The sequence below is a fragment of the Anas platyrhynchos genome, chromosome 6 (assembly GCF_047663525.1).
Source record: "Anas platyrhynchos isolate ZD024472 breed Pekin duck chromosome 6, IASCAAS_PekinDuck_T2T, whole genome shotgun sequence".
Classification (NCBI taxonomy): Eukaryota; Metazoa; Chordata; class Aves; order Anseriformes; family Anatidae; genus Anas; species Anas platyrhynchos.
This window is the reverse complement of record NC_092592.1, coordinates 26986480-27009076: the sequence shown is the minus strand read 5'-3', so window position 1 is coordinate 27009076 and position 22597 is coordinate 26986480. Positions and strand designations below refer to the sequence as shown.

Genomic DNA, 22597 nt, shown 5'->3' with positions numbered 1-22597 from the left:
TGAACTTCATTACTTGGTACTTCTCTTCATGGGTCTAGCTCTCTTTTCCATTTTCACACCTTTTAAAGGTCTGGCCAGATATATTGAAAACAAAAGATGAGGTTTTTATAGATCTCATAGGAAACTGTTATTTTGGGAAGGTTGTACCAGAATTAGCACTGGTTCTTGTTCAGGTGTTCTAAGACTTAAATACATATTCTACAGAAACTAATTTATCCTTGACTTTTTTTAAATAAACAATGACTTAATGTAAAATCTGTTTTACTTAAAGTGCTTCCTTAAAAAAACAATCTCTAATGTTTGCAGACAGTCCTAGGGTCTCTGACCCCAATATTCCCCTAGTGGCCCGTGAGATCATGCAGCGAATGATCCGACAGTTTGCTGCTGAATATACCTCAAAAAATAGCTCTACTCAGGACTCCAGCCAGCCCAATAGCACAAAGAACCAAAGCCTGCTGAAAGCATCTCTGGTCGCCTCCTCTCCCACGGCTGCAACTGCTCAGAACCCTGTGCTCAGCAAACTTCTCATGGCTGACCAAGACTCACCTCTGGACCTTACTGTCAGAAAGTCTCAGTCAGAACCTAGTGAACAAGGTAGGACTCTTACCAGTGTCTTGCATCCTGTGGCAATCCATGAATGGCATTCTTGTTGCGCAAACAAACGAGTAGAAGTTTGCAATTTTATGTAAAATGTGAAGTGGAAAAGCATTAGATGTATTAAAATAAAATAATGACCAGCTGGATGAGGCTGGCAGAGAAAATACATCTTGAAAGGATGTAGGCTGATAGGCATGAGTGATTTTTCTGAAGAAGGGTAAAAGGCAGGACATACTCTAACCTCTGGTTTCAAATGTGCTGTTGCTGCTGGGAGCTATGAGAAACAGTCTGTCAAAATAGGCTGCACGCTTGCTGGTAAGACAAGACCATGTGGTCCTGAAAATTGTCTCCTTTCTGAAGATCAGTACAGACTCTGACTGAAGGACTGATGGCATTTATTTTCTTTGTGGTTGTAGCATTAAAGCAGTATCTTTTTAAATTTTTCTACAAATTGCTTTGTGAAAGCTGCAAAAATGATACCGCAAACTGTCCAAAACTTCCTGATTTGTGCATTTGGAAAAGTATTTTTTTCTACCTTAAAAATAGACTTGTTCAGCAAAGCACAGATTGAATAACTTGTTACAGTGTTGCAGGGCTTGTTTTAGAGTGAAAACCTTGCTTTCCATCAAAAAATGTTTTTAACAAGCAAATTCTGCGAGTGATTAGAGTATGCAAGTGTTTTTTTTCTGCAAATGTGGAATAGAAGTTGTCAGAAGCTATCTTACTGATGGCGTTGGACTTAGCCTCTTTACCCTTCTTTAGAAACGTGTTAATAAATGTCTGAAACCATGCTACTAAATACAAGGTAGGCTATCCATCCTCGAGTTGAAAAGATGCCTTAAAAAAAAACCAAAAAAAAAACACAACCAAAGCAAAACCTGTAGCTAGCTGGTACCTAGTTGTAAATATCGCTTTATCCTTTGTTGTTGAACTGAAGTTTATGAAGTCTCTTGTAAGAAGGTCAATTTCTCGTGTCTGACAATATTGCGATGGGACATCTGGACACTTATTACACTTATAATTGCAAGTTGTCGCCACACGTCAGTTACCAAATTGCAGTGCAAGGTTATATGGCACTTTTGAAAGGGAGGCCCTCTGTGTTTAGCTGAAAGGCTTTTATTTCTAGTTAATGTTATAATAAATGTAATTAACGAGTGTCTTTTTTGCATGCATGTTTATAAATGTTAAACTGTTCCCATTTTGAAGCCTTTCCCTGAAAGAGTAAAGGAGAGAATTAGTTCTGCTTCTGGTGTTTTGCTTTTTTTTTAGTTGGAGGGTTTTGTAGAGAAGAAAGGATATACACGAACTGTTCTTTAGAGACGAAAAAGCTCCGAGATAATTTATAATGTTCATTATACTTGTTACGGAATTAGAACATGTGCATATTAACTTCTGCAGGGATCTGTTTGCTGATGTAATTATTTTTTTTCCAATTTACATTTAATGTAATTGGGAAGGGGGTTTGCCAGACTTGCTAACGAGAGGCTTAAGAGGCTGTCGTGGAAGACCACTGGTGGTGCTTTTTGGTATGTTTCTGTTCTCAAGGACTGAGGGGAAGAAGCTAGTTTGTCAGCTTCTCCCTCAGGGCGTGAGGCTGGTCCTGCTTGCCCTCCAGGACTTGCAAGTGGTGACTTTCCTTCTGAAGGGAAGGTGGGTGAAGCACCTCCAGCAGCCTGCTGTTCAGGCCATCCTTTTGAAAAGGAGGTGCCACTTGAGCCGGTCACTGTATCCCGAGCAGGGTATCAGTGTTCAGAGGGAAGGCTCCAACTCTGCTCGCTTCGGGTTGGGTTTCGGTGAGCTCCCCAACGCAGTGGGTGGAACAGCTTTCTGTCAGCTAGGTCTGTTTCACTGTTTATCCTATTGTTTTTTTCTCCATACATCAAATGAGAACTCGAGGCAATCTGAAAGCCATCGTAGGTTGTTCTTGTGTTTGGTGGCACTTACCTGAGTTAGTGAGCAAGCAGCTCTAGTGTAGCTCCCATTTCATTTGAGGTTTCATTTCTCTCAGCCCCACAAATTTCTTGTTTCAAAGTTTCCAGGAATTTCAGATGGCTGGGCTGCTTCTAAGATAATATTGTCCTTATTAAAATGACAGGAATTTTATGTCTCAGTGCAATGGCAACAAGGCTTTGCCAGCAAAAAAAAAAAAAAAAAGACTCCCTTTCCTGTTGCCTAGAAATGAGAGGTTTACGTAAGGGCTCAGAGGAGCATGGGTGAGCACAAGGAAGTGCCATCAGTCACTGCGTCCAGGGCAGGATGGAAGAAGCAGTCGAGCAGGAAAAGCTGTTTGGTATATGGAAGAGGAGGCAGTAAAATGACAGGGTAGAGAGGAAATTCCTACTGGCAGCCCTGCCAGTAGGGATCCATCGGAGACATGGAAAAAAGGATGAAGCTAGCTGCCAGGTGAGGAGTCCTGCATTTGTGCCTGTGGGTTCATTCAAAAGTGAGTTTCCAATATGAAATTCTCACATTAATTTTCCTGCATTTATTTGCATTTTTAAAATAGATATATAAATAATCCAACACTGATTTGTGTATATATAATAAACACAATTTTAAAGTCCCCAAAGTATCAGGAGTTTGAAGAGTGTTTTTTTTTTTTTGGGACTGCTGAGGGTTAGTTATGCTTAGCCTGCTTTGCGTCCTGAGCTGTCATTTGTAGGTAGTCATTTGTTCTCTGGCTCTTGTAAACAGATGCTAAATTTTGTTCTGACTTCTGGAGACAATGCTGGATTTACTTGTAAGCCAAACCATGAACAAATCCAAATCTTGACTCGTGTAAAAACAAAGTTAAAATGTTGTGTGCTAAATATGACTTTAGCCCAAAGGAGTGATTCTGTCAAGGGACAGCGAGGCTGATTCTGTTTCTTCAAACACTGAAGTGATTCTTTCATCTCTACAGACGGCGTGCTTGATTTATCCACTAAGAAGAGTCCTTGTGCCGGCAGCACCTCTCTGAGTCATTCTCCAGGGTGCTCCAGTACTCCAGGAAATGGGTAAGAGAAAGCAACTTACTATGATCTTCTAAAACTTTTTTTTTAAACTAAAAATATGTGTTTATCTCATGTTAATTTTAACTTAGTTTTGGTGTTAACCCTTTGGAGTAATGTGTCTTTCAGTTTGTGCCTTTGGTAAATACCTTCATCCCACCTGCCAAATAAGAATTGTTGCAAACTGAGACAGGTTTATTGCAGTAAAGAACTCTAATATCTGTTACTTTGGCCAGGTTAATGCTTAGCCACAGAGCTTTCCATTAGCTGCTGCTTGGATTCAGTGGAGATCCAAGTTCAGTTAAATGTCTGAGGAGTCTTTGTGATATAATTTACTTTTCACTTCAATTAGGGGAAAGTTAACTAACAGGTTTATTTTATGGGTAGCAATGATTTGGATGATGAACCAGGATGAGCTTGATTTAAATCACTGCATGTTCTTTGTTAATATTTCCTAGCATGAACCACAGCTTAAAAAAGAGGGTTGTGGGGAGGGACAGGCAAGGAGGGAAGTCTAGAAGTTCAGAAAATTCTAGGTATGACTTTCTGTGATTGCATTTTAGCACCGAATTAGTTGTTTTAAAAAAAGAAAACATAAAATACATGGTGTACTACTCTTGTCTTAATTAGTTCAAGGTGTGAAAGAATGCTATCAATAGTTACTTTTAGATTTCATATTTATAATGGTCACAGTTTGCATACATTTAGAAACCCTTTACTCTTAGGAGTGAGATAAATGTACTGGAGAGGTTGACTGGGAATAAAAGGGACTTTGGGTGTTGACAGCAGAGCTTTATCTTGAAGCTACCGTGAATATTTTTATTAGTGAGGTACAGAAGCAGTATGTGGTATAAACTACCATTTAATTGCTGGGTTTAGCTTAACAAAAGCATATGAAAGACGTGAATTCTTAAACTAACACCCCACTGCCACCCATGTAATCCCATGTAATGCTAACAACTGGTTTAACTGTTGCATTTATCTGGAAAAATGCTACTTTCTCAGATTTTCCCCCTTTCAAGATTTCATTTCTCATTTAATATTTTTATTAATAAAATACTTCAGTCCTTGTTTAGCAGTTAGTCTTAATACTTGTACACCGTTCTTAAGTGCAAACCTTGCCCACCAGCTCTTCTTTCAATTCAGAAAAGGTTTCTGTTTCTAGCTTTATTTCCTTATGAAGGTGACAAAATCCACCAGGGCTGCAAACTTTGTTCCCTTGCTTGTGCCTCAAGTGAGGGCTGAAGTCCCACATGTAGGGATGACAGGGCCAGCATCTGGCTCTGTCCTGGCCAGTTCTGTGGGTCAGGAGAGGATGCTGTACACTGGCACCTGTAGTTGCTTGTACAGGTGTGTGCTAAATGAAGGTTTAGTCTGTTCAGCATGAAGGAAATCAGGTGTGACCTGTTGTAGCTAGCTGCCAGTATCACCTTTCTTCAGGCACACTGGTGTGCATTCTCGTGCAACACATGCTGTAGAAGGGGCAGAGAATATGCACCAAGTTCTGTGGGACAGCAGGCTATTCATTTCTCTGGATTTGGGTCTGAATCCAGTTTGACTCTTGGTACTCCAGCTGTGACCTATCGCACCCTGGAGAGGAGCTAGCAGCATACATGTTAAGTGCTGTGCATGTTACGTGCCAGGTGCTTTCAGCGGATATGTCTGCTCTAAAGGCTTTTTTTCCTGATCGAAATGTGACTTTAATGTAGCTTTTCAGTAGTATTCACTCTGTCCTTAAGTAACGCTGATTTATCTAGAGGGCTTCACTCCAGTAAAGTCTACCAGAGCATTGAAACTCAGTTGCTTCCCAGTCGCTTGGTTAGGCTGTCTGTTGAAACATGGGAGGGTTTGGAGGTGGAATTTGCAACGAGTTGCTGGCCAGTGTGACTTAGTTACTACAGAGGGGCTAAGCAAGCAAAATATTAAAATACACGTGTTTATCTGCAGTAGTACGTTGTGTCATAAAGAACACTTGTGACATAAGGAAAACGGTTAAAAAAAAAATGCAAAAAACATACTGTTTTTTCTGCTACTAACCCTTGGTCTGGACTAAAGTTCATAGCTTTGTATTTGAGTTTTTTTTCCTAGCCATGCTGTGCTGTGTGTCAAATGAGAATCAGGGACATGTATATATATATGCACTTAGTTGTTGAGAGAGCAATTTGGTAAGTCTAGCGTTTTTCTTTGTGATCTGCAGTATCCCAGCTTTCATACTCGGTGCTTAACGAAAGTCAAGCCAATCAGTCATATTTGCATGTTGAATATGTTGCATTTTTGGCTTACTCTTTTATTACTGTACTTGTTTAGTGGTAACGTCACACCAGTAACACAGTTGTGTATAGATCTATGGCGATTGACTACTACTTTGTAATTAAGGTGCTATTTTCAGACGCTTGCGCGAAGTCTTTTCTCCTCCGAGAATTTGTGAACCCAACCAGAGACCAGCCAACAGGTTTCATTTTTTTCTTTGCCCAAAAAGCTTCTCTTTTTTTGTGAACAAGTTTTAAAACTGACTGATGCTGAGACTTAATAAACAAAAAAAAAATTTAAAAATTAAAAAAAAATTTTAGAGAAAAAAATAAATAACACAAAAAGTGATGTTACCCAAGCAAGGCCTTCTAATAAAGGAGTGGCCCCCTCACCCATCCCTCCCTACCTGTGCAAGTCCTGCTCACATCAGTTTCCTTCCATCCAATTAGGCGACCTGGGAGACCCAGCCAGCACCATCCAGAGGGACTACAGAGTGGTGATGGGGTACCTCCAAGAAGCTTGCAGGATGGAACCAGGGAAGGTTATGGCCACTCTACATCTCTTAAAGTACCGCTGGCTCGATCACTCCAGATTAGTGAAGAACTGCTGAGCAGAAACCAGTTTTCTACGGCTGCCAGCCATGGGCCATCTGGACTACAGAATCATGGACAGCACTTAATATTATCCAGGGAGGCTTCTTGGGCAAAACCACACTACGAATTCAATTTCAGCCGCATGAAATTCAGGGGAAATGGTGCACTCAGCAACATCAGTGACCTTCCTTTTCTTACAGAAAACTCTGCCTTTCAAAAAATGGCACTTCAAACTAAACAGGATGGGAAAAAGGACGTGAGCCATTCGTCTCCTGTGGATTTAAAGATACCACAAGTTCGAGGCATGGACCTTTCTTGGGAGTCCCGCACTGGTGACCAGTACAGCTATAGCTCTTTGGTAATGGGTTCACAAACGGAGAGCGCGCTTAGCAAAAAGTTAAGGGCTATCCTTCCAAAACAAAACAGGAGAAGTTTGCTGGATGCTGGACCAGATTCCTGGGGCTCAGATGCTGAGCAGTCTACCTCTGGACAGCCATATCCCACCTCAGATCAAGAGGGAGATCCTGGCTCCAAGCAACCTAGGAAGAAAAGAGGGAGATACAGACAGTACAACAGCGAGATATTGGAGGAAGCAATCTCTGTGGTTATGAGCGGGAAAATGAGCGTTTCCAAAGCTCAGAGTATTTATGGGATCCCCCACAGTACACTGGAGTACAAAGTTAAAGAGAGGCTGGGCACTTTGAAAAACCCTCCAAAGAAAAAAATGAAATTAATGAGGTCGGAGGGGCAGGATGTTTCAGTAAAGATTGAATTAGATCCCCAGGGAGAAGCAGCACAAAGTGCGAATGAATTGAAAGATGAGTAGGGATGTTGTAGAGTGCCAATTACTTTGCAAACTGGGTGAGCACTACTGCATAGTTCAACCACCATTGAGCACACCTGATTCTCCTACTGACTGCAATGTTCTTTCCTTTGCAGTCTAGCATAGACTTGCGTGGACACAGGTGAAGGGTGTGCTCTGAATGTCACATTTGTAAATTTTTTTCTTGCCTGGTATGGTGCAGTTTCCCTCCTTCACCTGCCCACTACCCTGCTCTCTTTTTTTCCCCCCACTTTTTTTTTTTTTGCCTTTTGCATGTTTCTCTGTAATAGAGAGTTGAGTTACCTCATAAAGAATGCAGATCTGTGGAAGTGGACATCTTGCCTGTACAGCCCGCCTGAACTCCTGTTGTTGGAATTTTTCTTCTCTGCCTTTAGAGAAATAAGTCCACTTTGTTAAACTGATAGTCTCTCCAAACCAGGCTTTTTTGACTGAGAAAATCAGACTGTCGTTCTACAAAAGGTTTCAGTAATCTTTTTTTCCCCCTCCTTTTCTTTGATCCAGTTGATGGAAAGATTTAAGCTAAATCAAGCTACTTAGGAATGGTACCTCTCTCGAACTCGGAGATTTGTTTATTTGGTGGATAATCAATTGGGTCTAATTAGGCTCTCCGCTATTTTATTTCTAAATTAAACATACCATTCGCTGTCTGCTTAGTGCTCACCCGGAGGGGAGGGGAGGGAAAACTTACATACACTACCTTCAGAATATGTCAGTTGATTATTTGTAACACTACCTTTGCTGTAATTTTGTTTGATATTTTTGAAGGGTGATATTTGACTCACCTGCTTGAGGATGTAGCCTTATCTCACGGAAGACAAGCTTCTCATGGCCAGGAGCAGTCAGGGTACACTAAATGATGTATTAGGGTATGCCTCATTATAACAGAACTATGGTTCTTTGTGACCTTTATGCTTTTTACAGACTTGATTCTGAGTTTACTAAACTATGTGGTTCCAACAACTAGTTTAAATGACTCTAATCTGGGGACGGGGGGGGATACGTGTAACAAACTACTGTGATCTTGCGCAAAAAAAAAAAAAAGCCCACAAAACAGTGATCTCAAACGTTACAACCTCAGTAGTCTGCCCAAATATCCACGTTAGTGAAGGAGCTTGTTAATGTTCAGGGAAGAAGTAAAACACTGGTAGCCTGATCTAACTCAGGCTCTGCATCATATCTATCTGTAATACAGTCAGGGTCGAACACCCGATGAATGGGTGTTTCCTTTTTAAATATTACAGTTGCCAGTAGCAGGAAATAATCTAAGTCCTGCTTTTTTTTTTTTGGGTGTTGTTTTTATTTAACCTATTTTGATAGTGGTTTAGCACATGCTAGAATAAGCATTTAAACACCGTAAAAGCACTCCGTAAACCACAAATATTTTTTTCTTTTTTTTCCAAATGTTAATGATATCTGTATCATTATATGGAGATCCAGGATAAGTTTTTGTACAGAACTTTTATCTTTGATACTTTCAGCGGGAGTGGTCAGTAACTAGGTGGAGCTTACTGGACTTACCACAGTACGACCAAATCGCAATTGCTGGTTCTTCAGGTAGAAACAATTTGGTCTTAATTTGTGCAAAAGGTAGCTAGAATTACCGCTTTTTTTCCCAGTTGCACAACCAAAAGAAGCATTGGAATTTTTGTGTGAGAGCATTCAGTGATGTCAGTGATTGAAAGTGGTTTCTACAAGTTCACGGGAGGATGGCCTTAGCTAGTCCTAGGGATGCTGAATGAATTCTGGAACAATTGATGCTATTAGCCTCTCCCCCTCCCCAGTAACTTCATATTTTCAAAGGTTAGGCACACCATTGCTGTCGTTTTAAATATGCACTGCTCATTCTTGAAACGGGCCGGGCATTTGGCCCCAGGTATACTTTTTTGTTTGTTTACTTAATATGCTTTAGTACTCAAAATCCTGGTTCCTCGTAGCTCTCTAGTTGTCGTTGCGGCATTTGAAGCAGTTGAAGCTCAGTAGCAGTATATAAACTCTGCAATATGTTCCAGTTTAGCTGGTAATTGCAATAAAGGTGCAGTTAATCGTGTGGTTTCATCTGCTGTTGGAGGTTATGGTAGAAAGTTTGCAAGTTTAACACAGGAAAAAAAAAGAGTTAACACAGTTTTACTGTTCAGAGAGGTTTAACCTTTTGCAGTTGTCTTTATTTAAGCAACATGAGTTGAGTTTTATGAAAACTTGTCACTGTAGTGTACGTGGAGTGCTCATTTTACTAACCTAAATATTTTGTATGTGTATGTTTAAGTGGGTGACAATCGTGCAGCAGAAGAATGGTGTGCCTACCCTTTAATGCTGCAGTTTTAAAAGAGAATTTGTCTTGTCATTTCAGACTGTAGGCTAAGAATTGTAAATAGATAGTGAGAAGTTGAGTACTCTTTATTTGCTTTGGTTAGAAAGTGGATTTAAAAAAAATAACCAACAAACCAAACGCGTAACTTTCTCAGTTTAAATGTCCTGAGACCTGAAGATTGTAATACTCACGTCTGCAAAGCTTTTAAACACAACACTTGATCTGTGATAACTTATTATTCAGGTAACCTTTCTTTTTCGAGAAGCTTTTGAACAACCATATTTCCTCCAAAGGTCTCTGTTTAAAAAGAAAAAAAAAGAAAAAAGTGTAGATTATTTTTTAAGCACTAATTGCATTACGTTGGTAACTGCAATATAAAATAGCCATTATTGTTTTGTGAAGCATGGTTGAGATTAGTTAGTGGTCCCTTTGAAAAATTTCATGAGCCTCTCAAAAAAATAAAAACAAATTTAAAAAAAAAAAGCTGCTGAATATTCAAAAGATATATATTTTACCTTATTGTAGGTTTTGTAAATTTAGTCTGTAATATTCAGGTGCACCTTTTAATGTTAACTTTTTGTTTCAAAGTCCCATCTAATGTATTTTCTCTGAGGTGATTCATCACGTAAGGCTAGTATCACTCGAAGTGCTGCAGTGATCACTAAGATTTTGTTTCAGTTCTCACTACATATTTTTTACAGGCGCTTTCAGTGTAGCTAACTAGTAGTATTTGGGATCATTTTAAATATATGATTGGAATTAATGTTTGTCCATTAGCATGCTTAATTTTCTGCTGACCAGCAGTTTGCATGGCCAAAATCCCTGGTTGACCATATTTTGGTGTGGGAAGGTGTGGTTCACTGCTGTCTTTGTGACAAAAGCCTTGTTTCTCATGTTATTTCTGGTAAGTGGATGCTTATGTTACTTGGATCACTTGGACAGGAGATAAGGTTTAAAATCTTTCTTCTGCTGCTCTTCTGAGATGGCATTAACGCGTAACGTAGACAAACCGCAACCCTGTAAAAATGGAGACGTCGATAGGAGGAGGCCTTTCGGGTATTTTTCGTCACTAGTTTGCTCTTATTCCCGAGAACGTCCATCCGATGTAGTTATTGGACTTAACAGTATTGTTGTGTACTACGTTGATGTAGCTGAAAAAGCCTGACAGCAAGAAACTGTGAATAATATTTGTGGCAGTCTCTGAAAACTAGTTTTTCAGTCCAAGTGTCATGAAGGAGAATCCCTCTCCCCTACCCCCATCCTAGAAAAGTAATTTTATATTTTGTGTGTATAAAGTTTTAAGGTTCAAGTTTCATATTGTACTGAAGTTTAGGTGTCGCTTGGTAAATCTTTGCTGCAGCATATAATTGAAGATGAGTAAGGCTTAGTGTGGTAGGGGTCCTGGTGTGGAGTTAATTATCGTACAGTTCTGGTGAGAAAGCCCAACATGTATGAAATGTGTCCTTTTTTTATTATTATTTGGACTTGTAAGATGTAAAAGTGCTTTTTTAGAACTCTGACCTATTACAAACTATTACCTCACTTTCAGCCAGCTGGATCCTCATTCCACAGTGTTGTAGGCATTATCGTGGCCGTAATGCTTGAGTACAGCTATCGAGTTGAACGTTTCCAGTCAGGTATTGTAGGGACACGTATCTGGACTCGCTTTGATTTCTGTCAGAAGACTTTTTTCTCAGTCATTCGCTAACCTTTCTTGAAGGCTCAAGGCAGTTCCCTTTAGGATTTCTCATTTCTTCCTGTTAAGTAGAAGTTGCTGCCCAGGCGATGCAGGTATGCCTTTTGCTTTCTTCTTGCTGCAGAACCCCTAATTCCATGCTCGCGTTACCAGCCCTGTTGCTAGACCTGAATTTTCACTGAATTCGGAAAACAAATGTGTTAACAAATGCAGGAGTAGAGATAAGGTAGTGCCTCTAGTAAGGGAACACCTTCAGCTTCTGCGTTCTCTAGCAATTCCTGTGCCACCTTCCTTCTGGAGCTTTCCAGTGCTCACGGATATTCCTAAACACGAAAGGTAACTGCAGGTGTGCTTAGCTTGGTTAGGAGCAGGCAAGGAACAGTCTGTGCTTTTACTAGTGGCAGGCCGACATTAGTCTAAATATTTCTTTCACAAGGACCCGAGGGTACATTGCCTTCCCCCAGAAATTCGCAGGAACTGGCAATATGATTCAGGGGCTTTAGGGTTGAGTAAGCTTTGTATAGGTTGGAACAACTTCTTAGTTCTGACTGAATTGCTTTTTATATCATCTGCAGCGATTGTTATACAGGCAAAACTGGAGTTATCGTGCTGCTTTTCAGTTTACTTTGGATCAATGCTCTTAAGATGTCCTTGAGTCTTAGGAGAAGAACACGGTGTCCAAGGAGTGAAGGGAACACTGTGCCGTTCCCTTGTTTCTCAAAAACAGTGTGGCAACATCTTGTCGTGTAAAGAGCTCTTTCTTTCAGTGAAGACGAAATTTTAACTCTTCAGTGTGAGAATGCATGCACCTATTGCAGTCCAAACGCTTATGAAGGCATATTGGTTAACCTGTACTGAAAGCTTTGTCACAATAGTTTAAATATCTCAAATTCTCTGCCAGATGTTAGAGGTAGGATTGAAGGGTTGCTTCTCCCTTTTAGGGGCATCAGAAACTTCTAGGTTTTCCCCACAAATGTTTCAAAAACTAAATGTGACTTCAGTCTAGGTCAATACTGCTTTTTCTTGGCACCAGTAGATAATGCTGACTGATACCGGTTTTAGAAGCTATACCCAAATGGTTTTGAGACTAGTCTTGGTACTGTTGAGGTTAATACTTGATCTTGAATTATTTTGAAAACTCAGTGATTAGAACCTTCAGAAACCTGAAAATCTGCACTGCTAGTTCTGTTAGATGTAGCAAATACATTCACTATGGTTATGAATTTCTGGTTATCCAGGGTGTCACCACTGTAAGTACTGTGGTGATTGCTAAACAGAGAGAGATTGTAGACTCAGAATGATTCATAGATGCACTCCACATAGACCAGGAAAAAACTACAGCAGTCTAGTGTCCATCTCTCTCCTGTTTTTGGTTTGACTAGGGCCAGGTCTCTATAACAGTATTACAGCAGCAGATTTGGGCTTCACGTCCTATTTAATTATGCCTATATTCAGGTATCGTCACGAAAACCTTTTGTATTAGAGAGCTTTTTCTAATCCTCACAAAAATCTCTTATCCCAATTGCAAAATCAGTTTTCCTGGGCTAAGTACTAGGAGGCTGGATTTTTTTCAGCCTGTCCCAGCGTATTTCATTCACCTTCTTAAAAACAAACATCTCCCCCTTCCTGCCCTATGCTTGTCTCTACTTAATTGGTAAGTATAGCTTCAGAGTACTCGAGATGCTAATTCTACCTGTTGGAGCAGGGATTAGGACACAGACTTCATTCTGACTGGAGCAGGAAATGTTAATGCCAGAAAGTAATTTCTCTAGTTATTACCTAATATACAGTCTTAATGTTTTTTCCTACTCAGAAGTAATGAAGACACCACTACAGCTACTAATACAGTATCAACTACTTGGTGCTACATTTCTCAAATATTTTTGCAGATACTATTTTTTATGCCTGCATGAAAGCATGTAAACTTTTCTGTCAGTATAAAAAGCACTTGTCTGACCTATTCTAAAGTACCAGAAAAGGGATAAATAACTGCAGCACTTTTTCTGTTACAACGCCAGAGTCTTAATTAAATCTGGTCTTCAGGTTATGAGGTATTTTAAACGTACAATCTAGGATCGTTAACAGCTTTTCAGGTCAGATTACAAGTTCTCTTGGGATACTAATCTGTCTTTTAAAGAGTAGTATGACAAAATATTCTGAAGTTCAGGCAGGGGATGTATACATGCCTGATATTTTTAACTGGTCATTTCAGGAGGCCATTTCAGGGCTTGACATTTGGAATCTGGGATGGTGGGTAGGGAAAGGGAAGTTTCCCAAACTGAAAAATCATTTTGGACCATTGTTTAATGTTCAGTTTGTAAAAATATATCACAAGAAAAATGGGTAGGGATTCTTTCTCCCTTATGCCTTCAGGGAATGAGTAGTATTTAGAATCTCTGGCTGAAATTCAAGCCTTTTTACCATGTAAATTTTTAATATAAACTCATTGACATGCTTTTTACATCTGAGGACTGAAAATGGATCTTAATGTTTAAGTTGTGGAATGGTATATTTCTTAAATGAAGGGGGAACATTAAAAAAAATAGATTAGAATACCAGCATTAGTGAGCTTAAGGGATTTTAGTATGTAATAGCAAAGTATAGCAAAGTATTTGATTAAAAAAAAATTAATCTTGAATTGCTAGTCTGTAACTAGGTGCATTCTAATTTAGCAGGTGAATATTCTTTACTTATCGATATATGATGGGCTTTTTGCAAATAGAAACCTTTATCTGAGTCCCACGTGTTGCTTGTACTGATGGGATGTATGCTTACAGCAGCTTACTGCTGCTTTAAAATGTATAAAATATGTTTTGAGTGTTTGCTCATAACTCTTTCTAACCTCCACTTGTTAAATTGTCAGACATTGGTATTTTATCAGTCCGCAATGTAAGTTTAAACTAATGTTCTTAGGAATCCAACTTGTACACACACTGTTTAAAAACCCTCAGGGACAGTTTACACACTATCCTCACTCAATTCAGGTACTTGTACTCTCTTCTTAAACCTAGCAGTGACTTGTATTTTGTTTTGCTTTTCTTTTGACGTGCTGATAGCACATCCTTGATGAATGTCAACTTAAAACTCAGTTCAGGTATCCAGGTATAACTCAGCCAAACGGATTTTAAAGCTGCATATTTACTCTCCAGCACACAGTGCCTCAGACACTTATAGTGGCATTCTGTATATTCAGTTATTACTACTGAGCAGATCGCGTGGGGGTTCCTGGTATGTATTGTAAGAAATTCCTATGTATATTATATAATATGTATTATATTATATACATATATAGTATATATGTTATCTTAAACTTATATATTTTAAAATGCCACTACTAGCCAGCGCAGCTAAAAAAGAAATACATTCCCAGCTGCTTCTGTACCCGGCAGAGGCAGCTTCTTAACGTGGCTCTTGCTTCTCTCTCACCATAACTACTTCTAACCTCAAGCACGGGTCCTTGGCTGTCTGACCTCTACACTCTAGTTATGCAATGTCCTTAGAGAATTCTGTGCACTGGCCACTGTGATGGAAACCAATGGGCCGGGAGTGCTTTGAGTTTATTAGTAATTGTTCTGCCAAAGTTGGTGTTTGTATGACAAGCGTGTAAACCTGTCAGATAATCAGCAGAGGTCCAAGTTGGTAACGGTGCACGTAATCGCTTCCACCTAATTGGTAGGACCGGGCCCTCAGCAGGTGTCTCCTCTCTGATGCTGAGCGCTAATTCCGAACGTGTTGGCACTGAACATCTGTAGTGATGGGCCTCCGTGCTGCGCTCGCAGGGAGGTGAAACTTCAAAATAAAATCTGCTGCTCTGCTCTCGCAGGAATCTGTTGGCAGTCGCAAGTCAGCAACACCTCTGCTTTATTATTTGACACTTTACATCTAAAAAGTCTTCTCTTTCTATTTATGTAACCCATAGTCTTTGAAGAGTATGGAAAATGGCATTTCTCTCTGACCTCTAGAAGTTCAAGTGTCATGGGAAAAAAACAGGAACCCCCCCCTTTACTCTTATGGACCTCATTTCAATATACTGTTTACAGTTTGACGGAATTGTATAATTTAATATTTCTCTTGTACTGTAGTTTATATTTATTTACAGATTTTTTTGTACTGTGTGATTTGAATTTTTTGTTCCTTGCTATGATCAATGTTTTATGTAGTAGAGCACTTATGATCACAAATTAAGGTTTTTGGTTTGATTGCACTACATTAATTTTTTTAATGCAGTTCTGATTTTTTGACTGGACTAAATAAGCTGTGTCTTAATGTATGTGATAAGTACTTTTAAATTTTTATTTCATGTGGTCCATTTATTTTTTTGCATTGTATGTCAAAGCGCTAATTCTCTTGTTGTGCATGTGTAAGATTTAATGGCTCCATTGTATTATTTGACCATGTCATTTTGGAAACACATTCCCAGCTGTAACGTTGTGTATGGTAGTTTTCACTGGATGCTAGACTTTTCAAAACCACTATTCTTCTAATAAATTTTGTTGTGAAAAACTTGAAGGGGTTCCCATTCTCTTGTTTCTAGCGTGCTTCCTAAACGCTTGCACTAGTAAATTGGAGGTTTTGAAATGCAAATTACTGCAAGTAAAGGACCAGGGGAGGAAGTGAAAATAGCAGGTGAAACAAATTCTGGCTGGAGGCTCAAGCTTTGGGGTCGGTGCGCTCCCTTCGTGCCTTGTTGGTGATTAGGATTGGTGAGGAAGCTGCTTGAGCAGCTGGGCAGGGAACGTGTGTGAGAGCTGAAATGTCGCCTCGCAGCAGCCTGCTCTCGTGAACTCCCCTACTCTAATTTGCTCTTCCCTACTGGCCACCTTAATTTCTCTCATGGTAAATAATTTATTTGGTGAAGAATGAACAGCGTCTCGGGAGGGGAGGGGGGGGAAAAGTAGCCTTGTTCATTGAGCACTTAGTAATGAGCCAAGGTAGAAACCCTGCAAATAAAAGCCTAGCTGGGAACCTTTACCGTTGCCTTGCACGGCTCAATTTGGCTCGCTTGCCATCTCCCAAATAACCCTGTTCCCCTGGGAGCAGCGCCTTGCTTACCGGAGGAGCTTGGACCAAGCTCACGCTATCTGCCTCCCTGCACAGCAGTGCTCTGCTTGCCTGCAGCCCCAGCTCCCCCTGCACACAGGGGCACGGCCCCAGCTCCTGGTTTTTGGGGAAGGCTCCAGCCCCGCTGTCCTGCACGGGTCCCGGGGCAGGCTGAGTGGTGCCACCACGCTCCAGCTGCTGCCTGCTGCAGCCCCCCTTCCCTTTCTGCCCACCCCACTTGGTGTTGGGTTGAACTACTTTTAATGTCATGCATTATTGATAGCTAAATGCTGAATGCTCAAAAGTAGGTTACAGGAAGCGGTGTGTAATGGAGGCCACGTGGGTTTGGGCATTTCTGCTAACCTGTGGGCTCAGTCCTGGGGTGATTTTGAGAGCAGCACGTGGGAATCTCCTGGCTTCAGGAACATTCACGTAGTGCTGCAGCCTGTCTGCTCCAGGCTCCTCTTTTTCCTGACAAGTGTTTTCCTCAGCTTGTGCTGCTGAAATGTAGGTAGGGTTTGCATTTACTAACATCATCTCCAATTCCATTTTTTGGTAAAGATACCTGATTATTACACTACAGACTGACTATTGTATTCCTTGTATACTAACCCTGGTATTAAAAAGTGAAATGCTAAGGTAGCCTCATGCTGTCGCTGGCTTAGCTTTACTTGGCAAATATCATCTAAATAAAAACTTGGTATGATTAGGGGCTACATCTTACACTAGTTTGGGAATAGTAAGTCTTTGTGTAAATAACTCGCAAGCTTGGTGCTGTAAACTAGCATTTATCATATCTTTTCTGTATGTCTGAATGCATCTGTCAAATCTTTGAAAATAGCCTCTGAAAGTGATGAACCATATTCCCATCTGCCATTCTTCGGTGTGTATTACACATTGCAAGCTCTTCCCAGAACATTTTTAATCGACACTTTTAGTCCTGTGACTATCAGAAATACCAAGGTTTTTTTTTTTTGTTGTTTGCCTGGAGGACTTGCTGATGGTCTCACACTTAAGACAAAGTTGTTCAGCTTAAAGGAACGAAGCCTCAAATTAATTTTAAAGTTTTCTCTAACACAGATATGTGGAATGACGAGAAGGCACAGGATGTTGCAGAAAGAAGCAGCCATGCTGTATGCTAGAAGTAGAAAATAAACATAATTAGCTTATTTCCCTCGGCTTGGTTTGGTTCAGGATGGGTTCTGAGCTGCTCTGTTTTGCTCTTGAAGAGGCATTCACCCCTTCCAAACCTGCCAGAGCCTTCTGAAATAACAAACCCTTCGGATTCAGGTCGCTTTCTGCCATCCAGCTATGCCAGCATATGGGAGATGAGAGGCTCTGCTGCTTTCCTCCTTGTGAAGCTGTGCTCCTGGGCTGGGAAGAGCAGAAAGCTTCAGGTCTCTACCCGTGGGCACTGGGATTAACCCTAGCTGGTGAGGCCCTTCGCCCTATGGACCCCAATCTCTCGCAGGATAGCCCGAGGTGGAAGGGACCCACAGGGCTCATCGAGTCCATCCCCCTCTCCACTGGGGTTGTGCAAGTGAAGCTGCTTTAATGAAGGAAATTGCCGAGTATCACAACTTCACCTCCTTGGGCAAACAGAAGAGTCCTCAGTCTGAGCTGAGAGAGCTGCAGTGCCAGGGTTTCTTCGGTTTCTTTAGCGAGACGGATCAGGCTGAGCTGTTTCATGTCCCCGAGGCACAACAAAAGTGGGCCTGGGGGGGAGGGAGGATTTAAATCCTCATTCAGCAAGACATTTCAGCAAGTCACTGATTTCTTAATCGACCGGTTGCAAACTGCTGCACGCCCTTTGGCACGAGCCCAGGAATGGGTATTTGCTAAACTGGGGCTTTTAGCGAGGGGTGAGCAGCAGTTTTGGGGACCTACTTATGAATGTGATTCACACATGGGAGAAGGTCACCGAAAAAACTTCTTGATGCTGTCACTGCTGGCATAGAGGGTAAGCGAAGGTATAGCGACACGCAGAGTAATTCCAACAGGCAGAGCTTGTAATGGTAGAGGCAAATCTGGGAATATACGGTTTGAAACAAAGATAGCAAAGGGATTAAAATAAACGACGATCTTTTTAATATAGTTATTCTCAAGGCACCTGGAAAGATGTTAACGCTGCTGGAAGGATCTCGGATAATACCATGTGTGGGAGCGCTGCTGTTCCTCTGCTCTGCTTCCCTAGCTGCAGCCTCTGTGATTTAAGATCCAACACATCCTCAGCTGTCTAGTGGGAAACGCAGAAGAAATCTGAATGACTTCACAACCGTGAATTAATTCATAAGTTTCTTCTCACCCAACTCCCTCCCCCCACCAAAAAAAACAACAGACAAGATAACCTTTGAAAGCTGACTTCAGATATCACGAGGAGGGAGCACTCAATTGCATCTCATCTTTATGAGTCGCTTTTGAAGTAGCAAAATTTACAGATGGCATTCAAAAACTTGTCTAAAATCTCTTGCTTCTTCACCTGCAGCTGTGCTGCAGTTCCGCAGGGGTGCTGCTGGGTGCGCGTTACAAAAAAAGGCAGATTTCTGTGCGAGATGGCTACGGCTCAAATCTCCAGGAATCGTTTAAAAGCTCAGCTAAAATTAGGAACGCTTACGGTATGTTTCAGAGTGCAGAAATATACGTGTGGCTGCCTAAAAGTGCAAGGTTGCTTGTGCCAAGACACAGCTGCAGGTCCCGCGGGACCAGCCGGAGTCCCAGGCCGTATCCTGCTGGAGCAGCACGGCGAAGGACACGGCGGAGGTGCCAGCGGCCACCTGCACGAGCCTGTTGCCAATCTGGCACCGTGCTCCCGGCTCGTGCCAGGGCTCCTGCCTTATCACCGCTGCTGCTGCTGCTGCTGCTGCTGCCTCCAGGCTGGCCAGGTCAAAGCTGGTGCTTGCATCGCTTCTCCTTGCCATGCTGTTGCCCCCAGGTGCAGGTTAGGCAGCCCATGCTGAAAAGAGGGGCGGTTTGCCTCTGTGGGGTTATCAGCAAACTGCCTGTAAAGAGCTGCAGTGCTAAACGGGCGGTTTTGTGAAACCCGCCGCGGTTTGTTTTTTTGGCTGGCGTGCCCCCAGATCCCATCATCACGTGTCCCAAATCCCTCCTGCCCAGCGCACAAAGCGAGGGGCTCGCCCGACTTGTTTTGGAATGGCATTCTTGACTTTGAAAGGGGCTTTTGTGATTTCCTTTCTTAATACCGAACCTTTGGCTGTGCTTTTCTTGTCACTGAGCTTTAGATGAAGGCTTTGACACCAATTGTTAAAAGTTATTCTGACTGCACAGGGGGGAAAAATATCGAGGCTAGGAGAAGCTGAGCAGCTTCCCCGTGATGAGTGCATGCGTGGAGTGGCTTCCTCGTGTACCACTGGTGTGTGCCGGGAGCTGTGACCCAAACCTGGTGCTTGCTGGCAAATGCCATACCCCCGGGTGAGGCTGTGCTGCTGCTGGCCTTGTCCCTGGCTGTGCAGGAAAGCTGGCACCACGCGATGCTGCTCCTGCTGTTGGCAGAGGTGACCCCATGTCCATGGTGTCCCCTCACCAGGCGGTGGGACCCTCACAGTGTATGGTTTAATCCCTTTTTTGACTTGCTCGGCATACTATTGAGGCTTTCTGCATTTATAAGTGTTTTTTTTTTTTTCTTGAGTTAAACACATCTCATAGCTAACAGCATGCGGCGAGCAGGACTCAGTTTGGTGTTTCCATCACGTTCCCCTTTTGGGTGAAGGTGGTGGTGTGTTTTCTCTGGTTTTTCTGTTATTTTTTTTTCTTCTGGTGTTGTGCTGTGGTCAGGTGTGGTATTTCTGTGAGATGCCTTTCAGGACTTTAAAGCAAGTGGCCGTGTTTGAGGTGTTAGCAGTGGTTTTAAACAAATTACTTGACTTTAAAGGAGACGCTAGAAAAAGGCCCTGTAGGATTCTGGTTTTTCGTAAGAACCTGTCAAAACAAACATGCTCTGTTTGTACGTCAGTGCAAGTTTTCTTTTCATTTCTCACCATCAAACATAAGCCTGAGAGCTGAAAGCTAAGCTGGCTTGCTGTGTAATGGGGGTTGTTCGCCAACAGCAAAGGTCTCGTTGGACCGTGGTGACAGCCACGTGCCCTCACTGCTAGCTAGAGCTTCAGGAGGCTGTGATTCAGTCCTGACACCCAAAAAGCAGTAGATTTTTGCTCCTGTTTCAGGACCTGTGCTGGTTTCTTTCTAACTGGCACCCACAAGTGTGTAAAATAGCTGTGCCTGCTTGGCTGCTCGTTAGTTCTAGCCGCCGTTCCTATACCCACTGAAATCCTTATGTTGATGCCTTTACTTGTGTTTGAGTGTAGAGCGGATTGCAAATTGCAGGAAAAAAAAAAAAAAAGCAAAAATAGCACAACCCTGGATTTAAAATAAATATGCCTCGCAGCGCCTTTACTGATTTCATTCCTAAATTAGGAATAATAATTGGTGCTAAAGCTGCACGTCTCTGTAACCTAGCATGAAGCGACAAAAGCCCTGGCTCCAACTTGCTGCTGGCAAAGAGCAGACGGATGAGGTGTGGGATTTGGCTGTTTTGTCCATTTTCTTATAGCTGCCTCGTGAAAAAAAAAAAGGACATTCCCTGTGGGATTGATAGGGACAGTGAGGCCTCAGCAGGACCATCAGAGGGTCAAACCTCCCCAGGGAGCGTGTGGTTTGGGTGCTGAAGTTGCTGCCTGAGTGCCCAGGTCACCACGAGGAGGGTTTTGCTGCGGTGGTTTTGCCGTGTTTTCTGGTGATGGTCTCATTCTGTATTTTCCTGGTCGCATACAGTGAAGCCGTAGTAAAAACGCCGACATCCTGTTAGCATTGTGGTCTGCACCATCATTACCGCCGTGTGGTTAAGTGCGAGTTCATTTCTCCGAGCTTTCAGGGCTCGTGTAGTGCACTTACTGTTAATACGATAAAAAAAAACCGCCTACGGTAGAAGGGATCTGCGAGTGCTTGACGGGCAGCGTGTGCTAATGGGTCAGCATCACTTCAGTTCACCGCGGGAAGGTTAGGGAATTATTGGCCTGCCGGTGGGAGCCGTGGCAGCGGCGAGGCGCAAAAGCCGCAGGGACACAAGTGGCGAAGGCACCTCAGGGGTTTTGGCTTTCTGCGGGTCTCACTCCGTCCTCGTGTGCATGAGGAGTGATGAGTCACCGCGGGTTTTTCCAGAGGATCTGTTCCTTTGCAGGCATAAGTTGTTGATAGATGGATTTTTCCTTTTGTTTTATTTTTTATGGCAAACAAGCAATTGATGGTTCGCCATCCTTTGACGGAGAAACAAGCAGCACCTATCATTATGCTGCAGGGAGGAAAATTGCAGAGATAAAGTACGTTTTAACTGCGGCATCCAATTACAAAGGGTGAACTGCCAAAATTGAGGGGGCTTTAAATATGATAAATAACCCTGAAGAAAGCTTGGTACGTTTGCAGTGATAGCCCATTGCATGCTAAACAAGGTGTGCTTCCCTGCCTCAGTTTGCCCTGGAGCTGGATAAATCTCAGCTCCACGGGGGAGATGGGGCCCTTTTGTCTGACCACTAGCTATGGTTGGACAAGGTTTGGATTTTAGGCTTCCTCTAGCACTGGGATGTGTGAAGAGATAAATGAGGGAGGAAAAATAACCATGAGCCAGGATACCGGATACCGAGATGAAATTTTAGGAGGCGAACAGACTCTGAAGGAGGGGAATAAGGGAGAGGAATTGCACTAGTGGGTAATAGCAAGGGTTAAAAAAAAAAAAGGAGATAATGTGAGGGATGTGCAGAGTTTGAAGGGAAGGCTGGAAGGCTGGAGCTGCAGGGGAAGGGGGGCACATTAGTGCAGAGGAAGCCTCTCCCCGCTGGAACGCGGCAGAGACATTTCCTGCCGCATGTTTTGGTTTCTTAATAGTTATCTGACTATAAAATTAACCTACATCGTTTAACGGGAGCTGAATGGCAGCTAAATTAACCCACTTTCAAAATAGAACTTGCCGAGCCCATCAGCTCTGCGACAGCCTCGTCCCCCGGGCGTCCCGGGGGTGAAATCCGCTTTCTGTGCCTTAACCTATTTCCCAAGCAGCGATCCAAAGTGTTGCATCAGCCCCGGAGCTGGCTGCTCGGGCCGGAGCTGGCAGATCAGAGGTATCACAGCGCTCCTTCCCCTTTTGCTAGGCATTTTTTGCGCGGCACGGTGGGCACAGCGCCGGCACGGGGGGAGCGCTGCTGTTAGGAGTCGTGACACTGGTTCTGGCAACAGCGCGGCCTTGATTATCCAAGGCCCAATTAGCTGCAT

At 42.4% G+C, this 22597-nt stretch overlaps 1 protein-coding gene across 2 annotated transcripts in view; it reads left to right on the top strand.

The window, feature by feature from the left end:
• Positions 1-15787, top strand: part of LCOR (ligand dependent nuclear receptor corepressor) — a 58171-nt gene extending 42384 nt beyond the window's left edge. For both annotated transcript variants that reach the window (XM_038181016.2, XM_072039707.1), the window contains 3 exons: positions 307-594; positions 3500-3593; positions 6287-15787. In XM_038181016.2, coding sequence (XP_038036944.1) covers positions 307-594; positions 3500-3593; positions 6287-7256 — 1352 coding nt within the window. In that variant the 3' untranslated portion in view covers positions 7257-15787. The remainder of the gene's footprint in view (positions 1-306; positions 595-3499; positions 3594-6286) is intronic.
• The last annotated feature ends 6810 nt before the right edge of the window (positions 15788-22597 follow it).